Source organism: Salvelinus namaycush, chromosome 27, assembly GCF_016432855.1.
Source record: "Salvelinus namaycush isolate Seneca chromosome 27, SaNama_1.0, whole genome shotgun sequence".
Taxonomy (NCBI): Eukaryota; Metazoa; Chordata; class Actinopteri; order Salmoniformes; family Salmonidae; genus Salvelinus; species Salvelinus namaycush.
In genome coordinates, this window is record NC_052333.1 from 36,974,896 (window position 1) to 36,999,158 (window position 24,263).

The 24,263-nt window shown below is 41.8% G+C and overlaps 1 protein-coding gene across 1 annotated transcript; it reads left to right on the top strand.

Annotated features, from left to right (window-relative positions):
* Window positions 1-9,101: 9,101 nt before the first annotated feature.
* Window positions 9,102-21,067, top strand: LOC120022556 (N(G),N(G)-dimethylarginine dimethylaminohydrolase 2-like). The gene is made up of 6 exons (XM_038966506.1): window positions 9,102-9,280; window positions 10,540-11,173; window positions 11,371-11,559; window positions 16,855-16,974; window positions 19,590-19,733; window positions 20,063-21,067. The coding sequence occupies exons 2-6, from the start codon at window positions 10,889-10,891 to the stop codon at window positions 20,177-20,179; spliced, it is 855 nt and encodes a 284-aa protein (XP_038822434.1). The 5' UTR covers window positions 9,102-9,280; window positions 10,540-10,888; the 3' UTR covers window positions 20,180-21,067.
* Window positions 21,068-24,263: the final 3,196 nt, after the last annotated feature.

The following is a 24,263-nucleotide window of genomic DNA, read 5'->3' on the forward strand; positions in this document are numbered from 1 at the left end:
CCTGACCAAGGCCCTTCTCCCCCGATTGCTCAGTTTGGCCGAGTGGCCAGCTTTAGGAAGAGTCTTGGTGGTTCCAAAAGTCTTTCATTTAAGAATGATGGAGGCCACTGTTCTTGGGAACCTTCAATGCTGCAGAAATGTTTTGGTACCCTTCCCCAGATCTGTGCCTCGACACCATCATGTCTCAGAGCTTTACGACCTTATGGCTTTGTTTATGCTCTGACATGCACTGTCAATTGTGGGACCTTATATAGACAGGTGTGTGCCTTTCCAAATCATGTCCTATCAATTGAATTTCCCACAGGTGGACTCCAATCAAGTTATAGCAATATCTCAAGGATGATCATTGGAAACAGGATGAACCTTAGCACCTAATAGCAAAGGGTCTGAATACTTATGTAAATAAGGTTTTTCTGTTGTTTTTTATATATTTGCAAACATTTTTAAAAAAAAAACTGTTTTCGCTTTCTCATTATGGGGTATTGTGTAGATTGAAAAAAAACATGTAATCAATTTTAGAATAAGGCTGTAACGTAGGAAAATGTGGAAAATGTGAAAGGGTCTGAATACTTTCCGAATGCACTGTAAATCATTCTTGAATAGGATTAGGCCTATTTATTTTGGATGCTATTTGAATGGAATTGATGGAGAGATGGAAAGACTGAGAGAGTGCCCACGTACACACTGATTTAAAGCAAAGATATTCTAGTGATAGGCTGTTTTAAAACCCTTCAAAAAAATAAGGTGACTCCTGAAAGCCAGATGGATATGTGTAAATTAGACATGCATTCGGTCCTTATATTACTCTTGCATAGGCTATGCTGCAGCAAATGTAGTACTACCTTTCACAATAAAAAAAAGTTACCACGATGAGATGATACATGTATTGTGAACTGCACTCCTAGATGCGCTGAGCATTTATGATTGATTGTGCAGATAGCAGAGTAGGCTGTGGCCCATAGAGAAGCCAGATTACAGTTTAACAGTTACATTTAAGGTCATGCTGTTCATTGAAATAATTTACCAGTTTCTCATAGTTATTTATTCGTGGAAAAGGGATTGGGTTTGGGCAGGAAATATTGGTCAATCTTGGTAACCCGGTTCCCTTTATTCAACCCTAGCCTATATTGTCTATTTTTAGTTGAACCCTGGGTTAAATTGAAAGAATAGCTGTTAATGACTTCACAAATAGTATATAGGCATAGTATCATTGATGATATTTGACTTATAAAAGTTAGTTACATTTAATTTGCTCTGTTAAACCTACCCTTTGGAATGACTTCAATTATATTTTTGTTTAAAAATATATTTTACCTTTATTTAACTAGGCAAGTCAGTTAAGAACAAATTCTTATTTTCATTGACTGCCTAGCAGTGAATCTATTTAGTTATTATGAGATCTCTCAATAATCTTTCTTAAGATAGCACATTGGTAGTAGTCAGTGACAAATATCAGATTACAAGTCACAATACATTCACAAATTACATTGAAACAATGTTGATTCAACCAGTGTGTGCCCAGTGGGGAGTCTGTCATTTAAAATCATTAATAAAATCCATTATTATTTTTACATGACTGAATCCTTTATGTTATTGGTGTTATTTGGTTTCCATGGACCAACTTGTACCAGACAATTGTCTATAGTTCTGCTGTCATGGCCAATGTTCCCTGTAGTTCTGAGACCGCTACGCAGCAGCTCCCCAGGGACTGCCGCATTTAAATATCAGCCCACAGAGAGAAGCATGAGTTTGAACTTAACTCAACTTTCTAAAGCGTTGGTCACCAACCGATCGATTGGTCGACCCCCCCAGGCATTCCTAGTCGATCGCGAAACATTTCTGTAAAAAAACAACAACGATAAAGCCTTGTGTTCCTATTTTATTGTTTTCGTCTCGGGCTGTTGATGGTAGGTGCATCCGATTCATCTGCTCTGCGCGCCGGGTACGCGAACTGTTGCCATTTTTAACAATTTCATGTGTCTGAAGCTACAAACTCTGCCTTCCCGGCGGCCCCAGATATCAATCGGATGGCTCAGATTACAGTGTCCGCAGTTAACGTAGCAGGCATACAATAAAGCTATAGCAAATTTGATACTGCGAGATTTCAAACCTTTTAAAACCATGACTAGAGAGAGACAGACTGTCTTTTGAATATCAATTAATATTTCACGTTCTCTGTTTATAATAGTAACAACATAAATTTGTGCATGAGGCAGAAATAATGTGGTGCTACCCGAGTTTCGCCATCAAGTGGAGGGAGACTGTGTCCGTTTTTGGTCAGTGTCAGTTGAGGAAAGGGTGAGCGGAGTGATATTGAGTGGCGGACCCTGTCTGCTGCTCTCTCCCTGCGTTGAGACTGACCATCAGATGCAGGCATCATCAACCCTGTAAAATAAAGATAAAAAGCTAATTATTTACATGTATGCTCACTCAGTTGTGCCTCACAAGTAATACAACAACGGATCTATTACTGGAGTAATCAAATACGGTAGCCTACCTCAAATTTTTAAATATATATTTTTTTAAATGGCCCGAACAACAATGGGTGATCATGTATTGATCCCATAGCTTACTACACACACCTCATTACTACAGTACTGTTTTTAATTGGTTAATGTTACATAGGCTTACGTTTTTTAAGTCATACAAAAAAACAAATCAGTGGTAGATCTCGGCTTGCATTTTGACTCAGAAAGTGATCTTGACTCAGAAAAGGTTGGTGGCCACTGTTCTAGAGTTATTCCTGTTAGCACTATCCACGTTTCCCTTTACTGTGGCAATTGTGATCGAAGAAATACAATATTAGCCACTTTCAATGCAACATACCGTAACAAAACGAACTACAGTATCCAAGAGATTTTGTTGTAGGCAGAATGCATCGAAATAGGACTATATTGCATTGGCACGCACTTCTCAGCCCCTAATCTACACAGACCTGTGCGGCATAAACAATCAGAGCTGGTGTAGACCTATATGCAAATAGACCATCGCCATTCACTTTGAACTGAGCGGTCGTGAGATTTGATTGTTTTAAGATCAATGTCTTAAAGGGGCAGTGTTGTATTTTGAGACAGGCTTGAATAAACTACGTAGCAAATAGGCAGATGGTAGCATCATTTGTCTGATTCTCTGTAATAATGGTATGAGAATAATAATGCATTTTTCCTTGTCTGAAGCACAAGTGGATGAACAGGTTGCATGTTTTTTTCTCCTCAAAAGTCTCATGGAATGTATACGTGTGTTGCTACTGTAGGATGAATAATATAACAGCAATTTTCATGTTAAACTGTTATGGGATGCATTGTTTTTGGTGGTAGACCACTCTGGTAGGCCTACATTATGATCAAATAGCCACAGAAGCCTACATGGCCACTGTTAAAACTGTAACTTAAAACCGGTGCAGCCTCAATGTTCACAGTAAAGGCCCACTGGAAGTTGCAAAGAATTTTCATAAAGTTCAAATTTGCTCAGTGCCGGAAAATATTTGAGGAACATTGCTCATGACTATTTGTCAAAAGGGACCAAGTCTTCATTTCAATGCAGCTTGTTGGATTCTAGTATTTTCCTTTACTGAAGCTTGTAACAAGTATTACCTTTTATTGTAAGATTAGATTAGATTTAGATTAGATTCAACTTTATTGTCATTGAACAAGTACAAGTACACTACAACGAAATGCAGTTGGCATCTGACCAGAAGTGCAAATAAAAGAGAGCAAAAAATGTACAAGTGAAACATTTAAGTACAATGTATGTTATTAAGTGGGATGTATAAATGTGCCATGAAGGCAAATGGCAAGTACAAATGGAAATTCTAAATGTGCAACGAAGGCTAATTGAAAGTGCAAGGAGGCATGCAACTGAAATGCAGCAGTGAGGTTACTGAGGTAGGCATGTACATGTTCAACTGAATTACGTCCTTAATCAGATTTTGCAAAGCAATGTCAGAGTCCAGTAGTACCGTGAATAGTGCAAAGAGAGTAGTGCAACAAGGTCCCTGAGAGGCAGTACTAAGATGTGGGCGGGTGGATATGGCTAGTGCCGTGCCACAGAGTTCAGCAGGGCTACAGTGCTTGGAAAGAAACTGTTCTTGAGCCTGCTAGTGCGGGAATGTAGAGACCTGTACCGCCTGCCTGATGGTAGGAGGGCAAACAGTTTGTGGCATGGATGTGAAGGGACCTGATGATGTCGCAGACACCGCTTGCGCTGGAGGTCTACGACGGCAGGGAGCTGGGCACCGTGATGTGCTGGGCGGTTTTCACCACCCGTTGCAGGGCCTTCCGGTCGGCCACGGAGCATCCGCCAAATCACACTGTGGCGCAGCTAGTCAGAATGCTCTCGACCGTGCAGCGGTAAAAGTTCACCAGGATCTTGGGAGACAGGCGGGCCTTCTTCAGCTTCCTCAAAAAGTACAGGCGCTGCTGCGCCTTTTTGACCAGGGTTGAGGTGTTGAGGGTCCAAGAGAGGTCCTCGGAGATGTAGACACCCAGGAATTTGAAGCTGGGCACACGCTCCACCTCAGTGCCATCAATGAGAACTGGGGTGTGGCTGCAGCATTTAGACTTCCTGTAATCCACAATGAGCTCCTTGGTTTTCTTTGCATTGAGGGCCAGGTTGTTGTCAGCGTACCATGCAGCCAGGTGCTTGACCTCCCTGTAGGCTGACTCATCATTGTAAGTGATCAGGCCTACCACCGTGGTGTCTTGACGATGGTGTTGGAACCGTGTGCAGGAACGCAGTCCTATTCTTCTTTAATGTTGTCTTCCCTCCTACTCAAACTCATCGTCATTTGAAAACATATTTTAAATGTGTTTTTTTTTAAATTTCTTCCTAGTTTTAATGTATTCTTTCTTCGACGTATTTCCTCCCTTGACTTCACCTTCCATTTTAATCAAAGGCAGTTGCATTTAACCTAGATCATGGTGTGGACATTGAATCAATGACATTTCATTAGATCTCTACAGAGGATGTCAATCAACTTAGTATGAGACTGACATTTCTTTTTGACTTCTTTTGTATGTTTCAATCACACAGTCATTTTCGTAATTCACGTAAAGAGATCGACATTAAAAGCACAGTTGTTTTGTTTGTTTGTCTGTTTATTAATTGCTGCCAGTCATTTTCCAACAAGGTAATGTTAAAAGTCTAAACATTAGAAAGCCATGTTGACCCTTATTTAAACAAAGGTTCTTAACAAAGTACCATTTCCATCAACATGTGGATTATGTTTTGTCTCTAGTTACATTGTCATTAAAATAGTGTGATGTGTGTGCGTGTGTGTGTGTGTGTGCGTGTGCGTGTGCGTGTGTGTCTATTGTATGTAAGCGGCTCATGTAAACGAGGCACTGTCCGTTTGTCACACTGTGTATGTCTATACTGAGATTGTTTTGGTTAGTGGGATTCACGCCATGACATATATAAGTTGTGCATGTTACGGTATGATTGTGCATTTTCATATCAAATGCAACAAGTCAGTATATCAGCCCTGTATGAGAGAGAGAATAGGCAGGATGCACAGTGCACCTCCCCTCCAGATGGGGGCAGCATGGGCCATAGCCCCGTTGCACAGGTCAGTGTCACAGCAGTTGTTGTGGTAGGTGAAGTTCAGGCCTGCAGTATGTTTCTCCCCAGACAGACCACATTGGGAGGGAATGGCACAGCTCTTCTCATACAGGACCAGACGCAGGGAGCCTACAGATGGGAGAGAAGGGTAATGCCAATAGTACTCAAAACACAGAATGAGTTTAGCACTACTAATAGTCAGTTAACCCATACTTGGAATTGGATCCATACAGTACAGTATACTTTATTTCACTTCAGTACGTCTAGGCCTATTTGTCAGTGCACTGACTGAAATAGAGGCAAGAGGAGATGACAGTGTAATTGCTAGACTGACAGACATTGGGACGTATTAGAGGCTAAAACAAAACAATTGGCCCACCAGGAGTCAGCGGATAGGCCACACCAGCTCTGCATTTAGAAAGGTGTTAAACACAATACATTCAACCACTGCAAATCACTGCCCTCCATTGAATTATGTGGTAAAAACACTTTAACAAGAAACACATTGTCTGTGTTTTCAGAGCAGTCCCTTTCCTCTTAACCTCAGAGGCACACAGAATCCTGTATCCCACCCACTGAGCGCACAGGCTATTTTTTTGTTGTTGATGATTTGAGGGCGTCACAGGAATTAGGGAGCTAACAACTGGCTTGATGAGAGATAGTGGTGACATTTTACATTTTCACCTAGTTTTTTAAATACCTAGTAGGAAGGCAAGTCTAGGCAGGCATAGTGGACCATAAAATATCTCCCACACTTAACTCTTCAACTTCAGTTGACACAACACAATTGCAGTGCCACTCAAGTTTGTTGTTCAATCCAACACACAATCACGGAACATAGGTTTTATTGTATTTGTCATTAACACAATATGTCATGCCAACTCCACCAGAAACCCAATACTGTCCCCAATGCCCACACACGCACACCCACAGTATGCACTCACCTCGCGTCCCCACTGCGGTGCTAGCTAGGCAGCGCTGTCCAGCAGGACACTCCTGAGGGAACTTGAGGCAGTCCATGGGAGAGATGGCAGGAAACACACATGTGTAACAACAAAGAGGTGCTAAGAAAGAAGGGGACCAACATACATTAAGATGATGTATCAATTATAAGATATACATCATACTAATGGGGGTAATAACACTAAAATTGCACTGAAGGTGGAGGGACAAAAAGACAACTCAGCACGAGAAGTATTGCTTTTCTCCTAAAACTTTTGGCTGACTAGCTTATGTGTCATTATTACCTCCTGCTATTGCGATATGGGTCGATTCTAAAAAGACAATTGTCCTTGTTAAACAAAAATACTTTGTCATATTGAATTGTGTATTCCTAGGCATTAACTAACCTCCTTTTCTTACATACCTGCCAAAGGAAGACAGCACAGGAAAAGAAGAAACAGTTGTGGATGAGACATCGTAGAAGTCCTAGATCCTTTGGCACTTTGGAAGATATTACAAACTCTTCTGTTATTTTGGGCAACGCCCCTGCCTAATATCTTCAGCCTCTCTCTTCTCTCAACACCACTAGCAGTTAATAGGGAGCATGTCCCATTCAATTCCCAATTGAATTTCCCTTTCCTTCCTTCCAAGTCAGCATCAAATCCATCCAACTCTCAGTCTTTCTCTCCCGGTCAACTACACGTATTTTCCTACTGTATTATTTCCCTCTCTGATAATGCAATAAGTGACCAGATGTCATTTGTATTGTCCTCAAATGGTCAGTTGTAAATTCCCTCAATCTACCTCCCCATGTCTGGTCCTCTTTATTTCTGACCGACCAGACACATTGGGAGTCAAGGTAACCACCCAAAACTCTCCTAATTGAATTTGGATGGTAACCGTGTGATGCTAACACACGCTCCCAGTATAATTGGTCAAAATCTGTCTAAAAGGGAGATTTACAGAGGTCCTTCCTTTAAGGCAACAACTAAATGTGGTGGTGATTTATATTGTACTGAATCAAAAATAACATGGGAAGTTATACATCATGTCCATAATGAAGTCTACACCCACAGATGTGGATACAGAAGGCACAGTAAAAAGAGTGAGGGGATGCGATGTATGTGTAACCTACAGTATAACATGATGCATTTTACACAAGACTAGTTCTTGCTGAGAAGCTTTTGCATTCAATTTATGCATTCGGTTTATGCATGAGATAATAAAGAGAGAGAGAGAGAGACAGACAGACAGACAGACAGACAGACAGACAGACAGACAGACAGACAGACAGACAGACAGGGAATGACTAAGAAAGAAAAAGAGTAAGTAAGAGACAGACAGACAGACTGAGAGAGAAAGTAACTGCATTATCCATAACTCCCAAATGAGTGCCGTGAGGTGAGCAGGGAGAATAGTCAAGTGACAGGAGTCTTGTGATAGGGGCGGGCTAAGGCCGGATAAATTGTTTACCAGTCATTAAACACACCATGTACAGCCAGCCTTCCTGAAACCTAAATATTAGATAGGCTAGGGTCACGTTCATTAAGCACAAAATGGAAGAAAATAGTGTGAAACAGGGAGGCACTACATGAACTTGTCCAATAATAACTGCTTGTTTTTTAGTTTTCTTTTAGAAAATGCTTTGCTATCGGAAGGGAGGTTACAGGTTTTAACTAGTTGGCTCATGCTAGTGCTGATGCGTAGAATACAGATCCTCCTCCACTGTATTTCAACGGGATGTTTTGTGAGGGCTGGAGTTGGGCTGACAGATGGTGTTCTTCGTTAATCCTGTCTATGTCCGCTGTGTGTGTGTGTGTGTGTGTGTGTGTGTGTGTGTGTGTGTGTGTGTGTGTGTGTGTGTGTGTGTATTGCGCTCTGTCTTTGTGTCTCTCTCTCTCTCTCTCTTGTCATCAAATTAACATGTAAGCATTTTTTTTTTCTGACTCCCAATCAAATCTGCAGTTGACTATTTTGACCGTTTTGATTTCAGTAACATATGCCAGTCGCTAGACGAACATTGCACTGTCCCGTCTGCAGGTCACACTCCTTCTGTCACTAGCGGGTCTGTTTGAGTGTGTTTACCATTTAACCAGAGATGATTATCTCAAATTTGAGACTGAGTCATGTTTATCAATCTATGGCCGAACCTCAGAAGTGTGATAAGCCACAAGCATTGATAATAAATTAGAAACCTGTTCTTAATTCTCCAAGACAAATATACATGTTGCCAGACTGACTATGTTGTGTAACTCCATCATATCTTTCTCTTGGACCCACTGCACGGTTAAATATATGACCAATATTGCAGAAAAGACAGGATTATTTTTCGCAGACAAAGACTAGACTCCAACAAGACACACACACACAAAGATACAAAGTTGAATAGTCAAGCGTATTGCGTCTATAAAAAAAGCTCTGAAAGCGTGCGAAGTAATAATGTGACTATATACAATGTAACATTGCGAATTGATATAACTGTTGACGTTTATCTGTAGAATGGGCGGATACAAATTTGGCGAGGGAGCGGGGGTGTGGCACATTTGGAAACAATTAATCAGGGAGAAAATATGAATCCGGTGCCATAATCTCTTCGAAAACCACTTAAAGTCAATCTGCATAGAACGAGTTTACGTTACAGCAACATTTCAACTGGTTTGGGCAACATTTTATGAGGAGATTAGCTGTCAAACTTTACTTTTAAAGTGACAGAATTCCGAATCATTTGCGAGTTGAACTCTGGTTGATGAATTCCGTTCGAGCTGCACTTTCATACAAGGTAAGAAGCAACTCTATCGTGATAATATTCTACTTTTCTCCTTGAGCGGAGGGAATTAGGACGGGTGGGGGAGGGGATGAAAGGGTGAACAGGGCGCCGGGTAAAACGGGTAAAGGGAAATATAGAAGAGAAGATTATAACGGGATAGGTTTGGAAATTGAAAGAAAAAAACTGAGAAAATAGGCATACGATTAAAGACATGACTGAATTTGATTAACCTCTGTAAAAGCAATAATAAAGTAGGCATACATCTTAACATTGCACTGGGCGTGATGAGCTCTTGCAGCCAAAGATGTCAGATGCTTTTCGTGTAACTTGTTTGGCTACTCTGCAGATGGCTGGCACGGGATGATAAAAAGGCATAACAAAATTAAATACATTTGAGAAATAGTCCTAAATCTACTTGTATTCATTTGATTGAGGTTTAGGTAAGTTACATTCCTAAAAATGTATATTGAGAGACATCACTTTTAGTTTGTTATTGTCTGATAATTACTCAAATGCTGCCGTGAATGGCTATTTTCTATGAATTATCCAGAATACACTAAATGTAGGTTCCATCTGAACATAGAGGCACAACACTTGTTGCGTCAAAATGTTAGAGGGGTCAACCTGAAATTGCTCGACATTCTGGTTTAGCAAACTCGTTTGCCTAGCAGGGAGAGAGAGCAGTCGTTTAAGCAAATATAATATTGACGCTGGGAGGATGAAAATAAAGCAGTGAGTGTCTCTAAACTGTAGCCAACGAGCTGATTGATTTGCCATTGCAAGACCATTGTATGATGTTGGGCTCAAATAATCTGCCCTTGAACAATGCAGCTCTTGTCAGCATTCTCCAGTCCACTCTGTTATCTGTATTAATTCTGGTTCAATTTGACACAAGAATAGTGTCTCCATGAAATAAGTTAGAAGTTACATTACAAATGATTGAGTTATTATTTAGGTTGTCTAAATAATGTATTCAATAGCAAATGGTGGACACTGAACACTTGCGATTATGCTGTTTTTTTTTTTCTTCATGCCAACTGTCCAATGCCAGCAGCACCACAAATCAGACCATTGTCTCGCTAAGGAAAATATCTTATGTTCCAGACAGAATGGGTAGCCCTACTATATGTCCTACAGTTGAAGAGTTAAATACGTGCAGTAGAGCAGACAAGTGATCACAGGAACTTTCATCTAATGAGTCACTGAGCATGTACAAACATGCTTTATCCTTCTCACCAAAAGCCCTCAAGAATTTGTCTCTCTCCTTTCAGACTGAAACTCATTTACCTCCCTGGAACTTTGCAGTTGCTATTTGAGTGGCTAATCACTGAAGTGGAAGAACAGGGATGAATACTTTCTCCTGTGTTTTCCTGCCTGGATGACAGACTCCCCATAGAGTTGCTGATTCGCTCCATCACATCCCTTTAGTGTCAAGCTGGTCTTGCCATCACACCTTCTCAAACAGCTGGGAACACACACTGACAATTGTCACCCACTCATCTAGTGGCAAACACACTTTCACTGTTCTGCCTTGTAGTGGCAGTACACCAATACTAGCCCAAAGCCAGGGTACTCCCACGCCTTCGCACACACACACCCTCTCTTTCTCACACACACATTATGGCGAGCGCGTTGCCGTATGGCTGCTTCACCCACGCCGTGGTGCGGGGCATCCCAGAGACCTTTGGGAAGGTCGATAATGAGGAAACCACGACGGACCTGGCTAAGGCACAGCGTCAGTTTGGGGTGCTGACGGGGGCGCTGAGACAGAAGGTGGGGCTGCAGCTCATAGAGATCCCTGCAGACCCGGAGCTACCAGAGAGTTGGAGGATAGAGGATATAGCTGTGATACAGGGAGACACGGTACTCATCACCAGGCCATTCAAACAGCAGAGACGCAGAGAGGTAAACACTGACCACAACAACTGACTTATTTTAACCTAAATGAATGTGATTTGTGTGTTGTGAATCAATCCATTAAACGTGTTGTAGTTCTGTCTCAATTATTGACTTATATTATGTTTTAATTATAGATTAATGTTGCAGTAGTCAGTTTGACCTCTCCTCTCTTTCTCTCCCTCCCTTTCTCCTCTCTTCCTCAGGCTGAAGCAGTGAGAAGGGTGATGTCGGAGCTGAACCTGACAGTGGTGGAGTTGGGGGCAGAGGAGGGAGGCTCCGTGGGGGCCACGCTGGAGGGCAGCGACGTGCTCTTCACTGGCAGGGAGTTCTTTGTGGGCATCTCCTCCCACACCAACCACAAAGGAGCTGAGGTGCTGGCTGACACTTTCAGAGTGAGTATAGCTTGATTCCTTTCTCAAACCACATGCGAGGACAAAATCCAAAGACCCTCCAACCTTCTCCTCAATGTGTTCTGAGGCAAGCAAAGAGGACATAAAGAATCTAGGAAAGACTAATTGGGACAGAGCCCATGTGTTGCAGCAGAGATGAGCAGGGGCCTGTTGCACAAAACTAGGATAAGGGATTAAGCCAGGATATCTTGGTGATCCTGGCTCAATTGATCCGTAATCCGGTTGCACTAAAGATGGATAGGGGGCAGGAGGATATGTTATGGTATAAATTACCATGGAGATTTATTCTGTGGAGCTAGCCTGCTCCAGACCAGGCTAAATTCCAGGATCTATTTAATCTCATCCCTAATGTCAGTCAGCAGTCACCACAAATGGAAACCAATAGTTATTTCACTGCTCACTATACATTGTTATCACATATAACTAGACCCACTGTTATTATTTAAACGTTTGTGATCATTAATTTCAATGATTTTGGATAAAAAATGATTTTTAGATGTTGCTATCATTAGATAATTTACAGTTTCCCATAGACTATAAGGCTATATATAAAATGATAGAATATTAGGGCCACAGAGGGGAAAAAAACACAAGTCATAATATTGTAACCAGTTGTTTTAAAGGAGGACAGTTGTTAAAATGACAGATGTGGGGCATTTCGTGAAATTGTATTTCAGTATGGTTTCATAAACAAAGACATGCTGATGTGCCAGAATATTAAGTATCACATTGTCATAAGTATCAAAACTGTAAAAACAATATGTAGCTTTTCTGCAGAAAGAACCAGCCTCATAAATTTATGACTTTATCCTTTTTCTTCAGTGTGGCCCTAGTACTCTGTCATATAAACAAATACACATTCCATATGAATATAAAAACACAATGTGTAACATTATGTTCCTTTATTGAATAAGGACAAAACAAAGCAGGTAAACCATCAGCTCCTTTTGAAACTGAAGTCACAGTGACTCTACAAGATGGAAAGCACAGAATCCAAGCATATTATACAAAATGATACATACACATTCAAAGGTCTGTATATAACACACCCTGCATGTCTGCACACTAAAATAAATGCAGGACAAATCCATACACATCAACTGAACAGACAAATGAATGGATGCAGTAGCCTCCCTGCAGCCTTGTATTACACACAGTATACCGCACAAACATCATAAGAGGCCAAATTCGTCAAAAAACGAACCCAAAAAAACCCAAATTCCTCTGCCACCGCAGGACATATTTAACCAAAATTGAAAGCACACATACTAACTAAAATAATTCAACACATATTGGTCCCTCAGCAGCCGACCACTGTCGTCATCAGGGAAGATTGCCGGATTGTCCCAGTCCATGGCTGGTGGCACTCTGGGGGCCCTCTCCTTCCTCAGGCAGGCCACATTGTGGAGGACAGCACAAGCCACAGTAATATCACATGCCCTAACAGGGCTGACCCTTAATTTGTGAAGGCAGTGAAAGCGTGCCTTCAGGAGGCCAAAGGTCATTTCAACTCTGGCCCTGGTCCTGGCATGGGCATGGTTGTAGGCCTGCTGTGCTTCCTGGGGGTCTGTGAAAGGTGTCAGGGGGTATGGCTGCCAGCCTTTTCTCCTGTCTCCCAGCAACACACCAGAGAATTCACCTGTCAACACAAAATCTCATCATTACTACCTCATAAACACAGTGATATTCTTGACACAGCCATGATGGTTATAAATAGGGGTTGTGTGGCTTACCTTGTGATAGGCACTGATAGATTTCAGAGGCCCGAAAGATTCTGGAGTCATGGACTGAGCCAGGCCATTTTGCCACAACATTGCTGATCACAGTCAGCATTGCAGACCATCTGAAATCATAAGATGAGGAATATTACACCAATCAATGCACATCACTGGCAATGCAGAGTGTTCGTCAATGGACAATATCAAAAAGTTATGTTCACCTGAACATTAATGCTGTGAAAGGATTTCCTATTCACAAAATCGGCCTCATGGGCACCTGAGGGGGCTTTTATCCTTATGTGTGTGCAGTCCACTGCACCAATGACATTGGGGAAACCTGTCACACAAAGTAATGAGTATCCTACTATGTGTTAACAGTTGTCCTGTAATTTGTAGATCCTCTTACCTGCAATCCTATAGAACTCCTCTTTGATGTCACAGTCTTCTGTGGCCAGGGAAGGAGATGAAGACATCTGCTAATGCTTTGATAGCCAGACACACACTCCTTATTGTGCGGCAAATTGTGGCCTTGTTCAGCTGTTCTGCATCCCCCACTGAGTACAGGAAGGCTCCACTAGCAAAAAAGCGCAAGGCCACACAAACCATTTGCTCCACACTCAGTGCATGGCTCCGTGCAGTGCGGTGCTTAATCCTGGGACCCAGTAGTCTGCATAGATACCTGATGCCATCTGCAGAAAACCTGTATCTTTCATATAGATGGTCATCAGGGAAGGCCAGTGGGTCCAACCGGTCCCTGAAGACCCTTTCTCGCCTGAAGGCTCTCCTCAGCACAAGTGCTTCTTCATCCACCACATCTCGCACGAATGGGCATGCCATTGTCAGAGCAGAAAGGAACACACAATTTTGGGCCTTCATATAGGCTAGTGGCCACACCTGGTGCTGGGGGGGTGGGCAAAAGAGGGCGATGCCTTATAACGATGACTTGGTTGTACTGATTGCTGGGAAAATAAAAAAAAACTTAGAAAGATGCCACCGTCCTGTGTGCTCACAATAAGAGCTCATATGTCATGGCTCACTTGACTTTACGAGAATATACCTAATTTTTATTTTGAGCTGTGTCATCTTCTTGGAGCTGGGGGAGGAAAGAAAAATAATGATTAATACATTTGTGTTAGAGTTAGCATACAGTGTACATTGAAGGCATATCTCACCTCCCTCTCAAGTTTTTTTATTTCAAGGTCCAGTTTCCTAATTGTCCTCTTTTTTATTTCAGACTCCAGTGCAAGATTTTCCATCTTTTTCTTCTTGTACTGAATGTCTATGTCTGCCAGTTCTATTTGGCGCCGGAGGTGGTTGCCATACAACTTTCTGATAGCTTGTGAGCTCTATGAACACAATACAATTAGCGCAGCTGGAATTTGGCAGGATGTGGTGTCCTTTTATTAATACGCACTATGTTGCCAGGCTGGTTTTCCCACTGTATAGCATCTGGGTCCTGTAAAAGAAATTAGATTTTTTGATTTTGATGAGGACTCCTCACCATTGTAGAGTAAATAGTACTTTCACAGTCTTAACATGATACCTCATGCCTTCTGGAATCCAGAGAGATGGTCTCCTCCTCATCATCGTCTCCATCATGTGCTGTTGCTGCTGCACTGGGGCCTTCACCCTATCACATTTAATCGGATTCATATTGAAGCTAGTAGACAAGACATGCCAGGCCTACAGTATGCCTTTGATGGAGTACTCACTGGATCAGCATCGTCTGGTGCTTGTGCTGGTGGCTCTAACAGGAACACAGTGCTGCCAGACACTGCAAGGCAATAGGTAAACCAAAGTCAGACAGTCCAAATTGATTCAATATGAATGTGGTTGTATCCCATGTAGAGATGGAAGGACATACCTTGAATGAAGCGGGTGGCATCTTGGGAGGAACCTATGCTCGTCTCTTTCCCCCCAGGGATCCCCTCTAAGACGGGCCTGCCTTTATTTAGCTCCAAGGCCATGTCCTCTGCTGGGGTAAGGTCAGCCTTTGGTGACCCACCACCCGTGCCTTGTCTGTGGGTATTCTTTTTCACTGCTAAAACAGTACAGACAATGTGTGAGCAGGCACCTTCTGGGTACAATATATGCTTGTGCTTTGTTAAATATTAGTCAGGGACCATACCATTCTGCAGAATGTTCTTGTATTTGATTTTGACCTGCTGCCATGTCCGTTTTGGCCCGTTCATGTTTAATCTACACACACACACACACACACACACACACACACACACACACACACACACACACACACACACATTTAATGGAGTCACACTGCAAAAAATTACTTGGTATTTTTGTCTTGTTTTCAGTAAAAATATCAAACAATTTATCATAGCTTTATACAGTGTGATGGAGTTACTTTACACAATTTCACTCATATCTGCAGTGCATTTCAATTAAAAATTTAACCGTTTCATAATTACAGTACAACTGCATTTTTGGAGATGTGAATTAAATATTTGAATTGTAATTGTGATGTTTCAGCGGAGCGGTGAGTGTGTAATTGTGCACTACTTACGCATTCAGGCGGTCTGCAATACTTTGCCACGCTTTTTCTCTTTGCTTTATCACTGTGGCGGTGTTGCCTTCTTAATTATATCTTTTACCTCCTCGTATGCCTCCATGAGGATTTGTGCTTCCGACGGGGAAAAGTACGCGGCTCTAGTTGCCATGGTAAATCAGTTAATCTGTGATCTGTGGCGGGGTCTATTTGAGTGAGCCGTGAGCGCGCACCTATCCAGGATTGGTTTCACCTGGCTTAATGAATCCGTGTCTGCTCATCCTGGCTTGGTCTTTGTGCAACCAATTAAGCCTGGACGCACATGTTTTGGCTTCATTGAGCTCAGCTGAGTCATTTATCCCGGATGTCTTAATTCTACTTTTGTGCAACAGGCCCCAGGTGGCTATTGTATTATGAGATTCATGGCTCAAAGACAGCTTGCTCTTCCATCATTTATGTCCCCATTGGTCAGGGATGGTGGTGATCATACCAGGAACCCTCTTGAGATTTTACATGGTCCACAGTAGTGCCATTAGTATTGATGGCTTCCTCTTGCTAAGTGCATTTATGGCAAGTTATGTGTGTGTATATCTGTCCACGTGTGCGTTCACTTGTGTGAGAAAGCGACAGATGGGAAAGTATGAATCTACAAAATGCATACTTAATTTTCTACCATGCTCCTGTAAACTAGACAAAATTAGATTTTTCACAGTCAGGTCTGTTTATTTTAATGGACTTATAATGGTCGTTAATACCATAACCTGTTGGATTTCGATATTCAATATCACTCAGGGTGTGGCGTGCAAACTACACCATTGTGTTTGTCTGTCTGCTTTCCTGGTGTTGCTTTACATGCAATATTTAGAGTATTTATTATCTAATCTATCTGATGAATTACTTGATTTGATGTCCAAGTACATGACCATATTAAAAAGTAATTCAAAGATAAATAATTTTCTTTGGGTCCCTGTGTACACAATAAGAATAACATTTTAGAATCTACACCATTTTATAGGCCACTTAATGTTCTTACCATCTCTGTCCTCGTTTTAGGACTTTACTGTGTCCACGGTGCCAGTGTGTGAGGGAACTCGTCTAAAGAACATATGCTCTATGGGTGGTCCTGATACTATCATCATCAGCAACAGTGATGGGGCCAAGAAGACCCTCCGGGTGAGTGTCAGAGAGAAAGATGGTGAACTAATATACTGTGTAAGTCGGAAGATTACATACTCTTAGGTTGAAGTCATTAAAACTCGTTTTTCAACAACTCCACAAATTTCTTGTTAACAAACTATAGTTTTTGCAAGTCGGTTAGGACATCTACTTTGTGCATGACACAAGTAAATTTTCCAACAATTGTTTACAGACAGATTATTTCACTTATAATTCACTGTATCACAATTCCAGTGGGTCAGAAGTTTACATACACTAACAGGCTGACTACACCAGCGTGAGCGTTGCAAAATAAATTTAGAAATCTATATTATTCAATTATTGCACCACACGGCTTGCGCGCACCAACGAGCGTCTGCGTTGCCAAGGTTAAAATAGAAGTCAGTTCTATTCGTGACGCAGATCGCGCTGCAAGTCCTGCCTCTCCCATCTCCTCATTGCTTTATAGAAGCAGGTACCCACGTGCCATCTCCTCATCGGTTATACCCACGTGGGTGATTGAAAGACGAAATAAGTCAGTGGCGGTAATGCACCTAATTTAGAAAGTTGCCAATCGCAATATAAAGTCCAGAGAAGAAAAAGCCTGGAAGGAGGAGAGATGACTAGAAACAATTCAGATGACCGTTTTATGTGTGGATTAATTGTCGGATTAGAGGACTTTGTGCATTTCAGGTAAAATAACAACTCAATGTTTGTCCCAGGACAAATTAGCTAGCAACAGCAAGCTAGCTAAATAGGACAAATTAGCTAGCTAGCTAAATTGCCATATATTTTTAATGCTTTTCGATCTGTCCCCAAATTAATGTAATTGGTTCAGAGTTTGTTTTTGGTATTTTAACCTGCGTGTCGTGATCGCGTTTGGTGTGGTGGGACAAAATAAATTTATGCACGATGGCGCACGTGCGCAGCTGGTTTGGGTTCTGTAAGTTGACTGTGCCTTTTAAACAGCTTGGAAAATTCCAGAAAATGACATCATGGCTTTAGATGTCAATTAGCCCATCAGAAGCTTCTGAGTCAATTGGAGGTGTCCCTGTGGATGTATTTCAAGGCCTACCTTCAAACTCAGTGCCTCTTTGCTTGATATCATGGGAAAAACCTCAGGAAAAAAAATTGTAGACCCCCACAAGTCTGGTTCATCCTTGGGAGCAATTTCCAAACGCCTGAAGGTACCACGTTCATCTGTACAAACAATAGTACGCAAGTATAAACACCATGGGACCACGCAGCCGTCATACCGCTCAGGAAGGAGACGCGTTCTGTCTCCTAGAGATGAATGTACTTTGGTGCGAAAAGTGCGAATCAATCCCAGAACTACATCAAAGGACCCTGTGAAGATGCTGAAGGAAACGGGTACAAAAGTATCTGTAGCCACAGTAAAACGAGTCCTATATCGACATAACCTGAAAGGCCTCTCAGCAAGGAAGAAGCCACTGCTCCAAAACTGTCATTAAAAAAAAAGCCAGACTACGGTTTGCAACTGCACACGGGGACAAAGATTGTACTTTTTGGAGAAAGGTCTGGTCTGATGAAACAAAAATAGAACTGTTTGGCCATAATGACCATCGTTATGTTTGGAGGAGAAAGGGGGATGCTTGCAAGACGAAGAACACCATCCCAACCATGAAGCACAGGGGTGGCAGCATCATGTTTTGGGGGTGATTTGCTGCAGGAGGGACTGGTGCACTTCACCTAATAGATGGCATCATGAGGAAGGAAAAGTATGTGGATATATTGAAGCAATATCTCAAGAGATCAATCCGGAAGTTAAAGCTTGGTCGCAAATGGTTCATCCAAATGGATAATGACCCCAAGCATACTTCCAAAGTTGTGGCAAACTGGCTTAAGGACAACAGTCAAGGTATTGGAGTGGCCATTAATCCTCAATCCTATAGCAAATTTGTGGGCAGAGCTGAAAAGGCGTGTGCGAGCACGGTGGCCTACAAACCTGACTCAGTTACACCAGTTCTGTCAGGAGGAATGGGCCAAAATTCACCCAACTTATTGTGGGAAGCTTGTGTAAGGCTACCTGAAACATTTGACCCAAGTTAAACAATTTAAAGGCAATGCTACCAAATACTTATTGCGTGTATGTTAACTTCTGACCTACTGGGATTATGATGAAAGAAATAAAAGCTGAATTAAATAATGCTCTATTCTGACATTTCACATTCTTAAAATAAAGTGGTTATCCTAACTGACCTAAAAATTTTTACAAGGATTAAATGTCAGGAATTTTAAAATAAGTTTAAATGTTGTTGGCTAAGATGTATGTAAACTTCCGACTTTAACTCTACATTCTGCTTGCCACAACCAACTGCCATTCAGACATGCAAAGTGATCGACTGAAAATTCTCCGTCTCCAGCCCAGTATTTATGTCACTGCTCAGATGAATAATGTAAATGATAAAGCAAGCTTTGTTGGGCTGTCTTTAAAATGTTATTGTGTTTAGAGCCCTATTAGCCTACATTACCCAAGTGTATTTGGTCCCCATCCGGAAATGATTGGCTCTTGCCCAGTTCAGCTTCTCCCTGTGTGGGCTACTCAAATGTGAACAGATCCTGGCCCCTGCTGTCATGCTAATTTTGTTAGCACCGCCTCTGTGTTTGTGTAGATGATGGAGCAGCTGACTGATCACCACTACGAAGTGCTCACGGTCCCGGATGGCGCAGCAGCTAACTGTGTCTATGTCAGGGGCCCCTCCAAAGTGGACTACCTGCTTCACCCGCCCACTGAGGAGTGCCTTGACAGTGTCCCTGTGAGTGAACAGCTGTCTTTAGGCTACTTTACGAAGCTATACTTTTTTTATATCCACTGTATTGGGTCTTTGGCATATAAGAGAAACAATTTTATTTTCAATACAAAATCCCCCTCCACTCAATCCTAAATGTGCCATGATATAGGCATTAATTTTCCACCCTGCTGCAATACACCATGAAATAATCACATGAAGTGCACTCGTATAGAACAAGGAACGCAAGATGAACAGCAGGCGAAACACAAAAGCTTGTCAAGGACACCGGCTGAAGCTTCTCCCCATAAATGGGAATGTAATAAAACTGTATTCTCTCCACCCCCACCCCACAGGCTTTCCAGAAGCTGACAGACTACACCCTCCTCCCTACAGCGTGCAGCGAGGCCTCCAAGCTCGGCGGCCATCTATCTTCATTCTGCCTACTTATCAATAGGAAGCCACACTTCTGAATACCCTTCCCTGCTCCCATAGTAAACACATAGGCCTTCATTGGCTATAGGAAAATACAAATGTGAACATAAAGAAAATGGCCAACTGTTGGGCCGGGGGCTAAAGGGAAAAGTCTAAACTGTGTCCTTGGGACATCCCAACTCTGACGTCACCCCATTTTGAAGTTGCCATTTTAAAACTGTTACGGTAAGGGCTAAGGTTAGAGGTATGGTTAAGGATAGGTAAATTGTATGGTTTAGGGTAGGTAGGGACGTCTCAAGGATCCCGGATAGCACTAACTGGGGCTAAAGAGGGTTCAATGTGCATATTCTGCACAACTGCTCTCCCTTCTGTGGAAAGAGTTCAGTGTGGCTTGAGGAACTTTAATAGGCTCTAGATTTGAAATGTAGGCGTACTGTATACGGGCCCGGCTCTACAGAGATGCTCTCTGGAGACAAAAGCATAGCCAACTCAGTTTTATGTCCCTATATTATATAACAAGACTTGCTGCGATTATCCAAAATGTCTAATCCATCCTCCGAACCACACTCTCTGCGCTCAAGAGTAAGTAGGCTGTTACGTTGCGGCCATAGAAATATAATCCATAGAAGGGACTTGCCACCTCTAACCCTGGCAATTTGACTGGTGAACACATGGGTACACTCACAGTGGCTGCCAGTCCTGACATAAATGGGCACGTTCGTTGTATAGATTCTGTCTATGGTTGTATAGGCCTTTTGAAAATGTCGAAATACAATCGTGGGAAAAAAATAGTTTGTCAAGTAAATTACCAGTGGCGACCTGTCATACAGGGCAGGTAGGGAAGAGCACTTTTGTTGTTGCATGTTATCAGTTTGCAAACAATGAAAAAAAAAAAATATATATAATTGAGTAAATAAAGCTGCATACAAACATGGTCTCCTTTTTGCTTTCTTAAGGCAGATCCAAAATGCAGGTGTTTCAGCCTAGCTCAGTGCTTTCTGTGGTGTAGGGACAGCCCATGGAAAATACAGAGCGTAGGGGTTCGTAATCTTCTAGTTGCGCCGTGATTGGTTCAGTGTTCTCACTCATGGGGACAATATGGCACCACAATCTACAGGGAGAGCTAAAGTTCAAGCCCTCTTGGGTGCCGCCATAGATTTACATTAGAAGTGCCCATTAGAAGGCTCAAGGTCATTGGCCACAGATAAAATTACGTCAAATCACGTTATAGTGTTGAGTCATCCGCATACATAGACACACTTACTCAAAGCCAGTGGCATGCCGTTAGTAAAGATTGAAAAACGTAAGGGGCCTAAACAGCTGCCCTGGGGAATTCCTGATTCTACCTGGATTATGTTGGAGAGGCTTCCATTAAAGAACGTCCTCTGTTAGACAGGTAACTCTTTATCCACAATATAGCAGGGGTGTAAAAGCCATAACACATGTTATGTGTATTTTGTTATATGTATCATGTTATATTTCCAGCAGACTGATTGATCATGTCAAAAGCCACACTGAAGTTTAACAAAACAATATTATCATCAATTTCTCTCAGCCAATCATCAGTCATTTGTCTAAGTGCTGTGCTTGTTGCGGGAAGTCCATTGTCAATTGGTTTCCTGTAAAATAGCATTGTATCTGGTCAAACAAATTATTTTCCAAAAGTTTACTAAGGGTTGGTAACAGGCTGATTGGTCAGTTATTTGAGCCAGTAAAGGGGGCTTTACTATTCTTGGGTAGCGGAATGAATTTTGCTTCCCTGAAGGCACACACTTTGTAGTATGTTTTAAATTGAAGATGGCAAATAGTGGGAATATTGTCCGCTATTATCCTCAGTAATGTTCCATCCAGGTTGTCAAACCCCGGTGAATTGTCATTGATAGACCACAATTTTTTCACCTCTTCCACACTTACTTTACGGAATTCAAAAATACAATTCCTGTCTTTCATAATTTGGTCAGATATACTTGGGTGTCAGTGTTTGTTGCTGGCATGTCATGCCTAAGTATGCTAATCTTGCCAATGAAAAATCATTAGTGGTTGGCAATATCAGTGGGTTTTGTGATGAATGAGCCATCTGATTTAATGAATGATGGAGCAGAGTTAGCCTTTTCTCATTTATTTTTGTTTCATAGTACATTTTTAGTTTAGTCACATGATTTCTCAATTTGTGAGTTTGCCAATCGGTTGTACTACCAGACTTCTTTGCCATACCTTTTGCCTCATCCCTCAAACATACCATTTTTCAATTCCTCATCAATTCAAGGGTGTTTAACAGTTTTTACATGGGTGCATGCTTATTAGTAACTGGAATAAGCAATTTCATAAATGTGTCAAGTGCAGCGTCTGATTGCTCCTCATTACACACCACAGACCAGCAAATATTAACATCAACATATGAATCACTACAAAACTTATTGTATGACCTCTTATACACTATATTAGACCCAGCCTTTTGAACTTTGGTTTTCCTAGACATGGCTACTATATTGTGATCACTACATCCTATGGATTTGGATACTGCTTTAAAGCTAATTTCTGCAGCCTTAGTAAAGATCTGATCAATAGATGTTGATGATTTAATTCCTGCGCTGTTTGTAAGTACCCTGTTAGGTTGACTGATAACCTGAACCAGGTTGCAGCCAATGGTTACAGTTTGATGTTTTTTCTTGAGTGGGCAGCTTGATGAAAGCCAGTCAATATTTAAATCACCCAGAAATTATACAGTGGCAAGAAAAAGTATGTGAACCCTTCGTAATTACCTGGATTTCACAACAATAGACAGTGTGCTTAAACTGATAACACAAATTCTTGTATTTGTGTTGTATATATTGAATACTATTCACAAGAAGCATTGCCTGGTGTGAACCATGCCTCGAACAAGAGATCTCAGAAGACCTAAGATTAAGAATTGTTGACTTGCATAAAGCTGGAAAGGGTTACAAAAGTATCTATAAAAGCCTTGATGTTCATCAGTCCATGGTAAGACAAATTGTTCAGCAAAGGTTCAGCACTGTTGCTACTCTCCCTCGGAGTGGACGTCCTGCAAAGATGACAAGAGCACAAGGCAGAATGCTGAATGAGGTTAAAACGAATCCTAGAGTGTCAGCTAAAGACTTACAGAAATCTCTTGAACATGCTAACATCTCTGTTGACGAGTCTACAATACGTAAAACACTAAACAAGAATGGTGTTCATGGGAGGACACCACGGAAGAAGCCACTGCTGTCCAAAAAAAACATTGCTGCATGTCTGAAGTTTGTAAAAGTGCACCTGCATGTTCCACAGCGCTACTGGCAAAGTATTCTGTGGACAGATGAAACTACAGTTGAGTTGTTTGGAAGGAACACACAACACTATGTGTGGAGAGAAGAAAGGCACAGCACACCAACATCAAAACTTCATCCCAACTATAAAGTATGGTGGAGGGAGCATCATGGTTTGGGGCTGCTTTGCTGCCTCAGGGCCTGGACAGCTTGCTATCGTCAGAAAAACGATTTCCTAAGTTTATCAAGACTTTTTGCAGGAGAATGTTAGTCTATCTGTCTGCCAATTGAAGCTCAACAGAAGTTGGGTGATGCAACAGGACAACGACCCAAAACACAGAAGTAAATCAACAGAAGAAAATAAGCCTTCTGGAGTGGCCCAGTCAGAGTCCTGACCTCAACCCGAATGAGATGCTGTGGGATGACCTCAAGACAGCAGTTCCCACCAGACATCCCAAGAATATTGCTGAACTGAAACAGTTTTGTAAAGAGGAATGGTAAAAAATTGCTCCTGACCGTTGTGCAGGTCTGATCTGCAACTACAGAAAACGTTTGGTTGAGTTTATTGCTGCCAAAGGAGGGTCAACCAGTTATCAAATCCAAGGGTTCACATACTTTTCCCACCCTGCACTGTGAATGTTTACACAGTGTGCTCAATAAAGACATGAAAACGTATAATTGTTTGTGTGTTATTAGTTTAAGCAGACTGTGTTTGTCTATTGTTGTGACCTAGACGATCAGATCCCATTTTATGCAGAAATCCAGGTATTTCCAAAGGGTTCACATACTTTTTCTTGCCACTTTACCTCTGTTGATATCACATACATTATCAAGCATTTCACACATATTATCCAGA

What these genes read in the sequence shown, in the direction of transcription:
- LOC120022556 (XM_038966506.1), top strand. Translation starts at nt 10,889, where the DNA reads ATGGCGAGCGCGTTGCCGTATGGCTGCTTCACCCACGCCGTGGTGCGG. An exon ending in TGCTGGCTGACACTTTCAGA is followed by an intron (nt 11,560 to 16,854) that starts GTGAGTATAGCT and finishes TCCTCGTTTTAG; the next exon opens with GACTTTACTGTGTCCACGGT. An exon ending in GGGCCAAGAAGACCCTCCGG is followed by an intron (nt 16,975 to 19,589) that starts GTGAGTGTCAGA and finishes GTGTTTGTGTAG; the next exon opens with ATGATGGAGCAGCTGACTGA.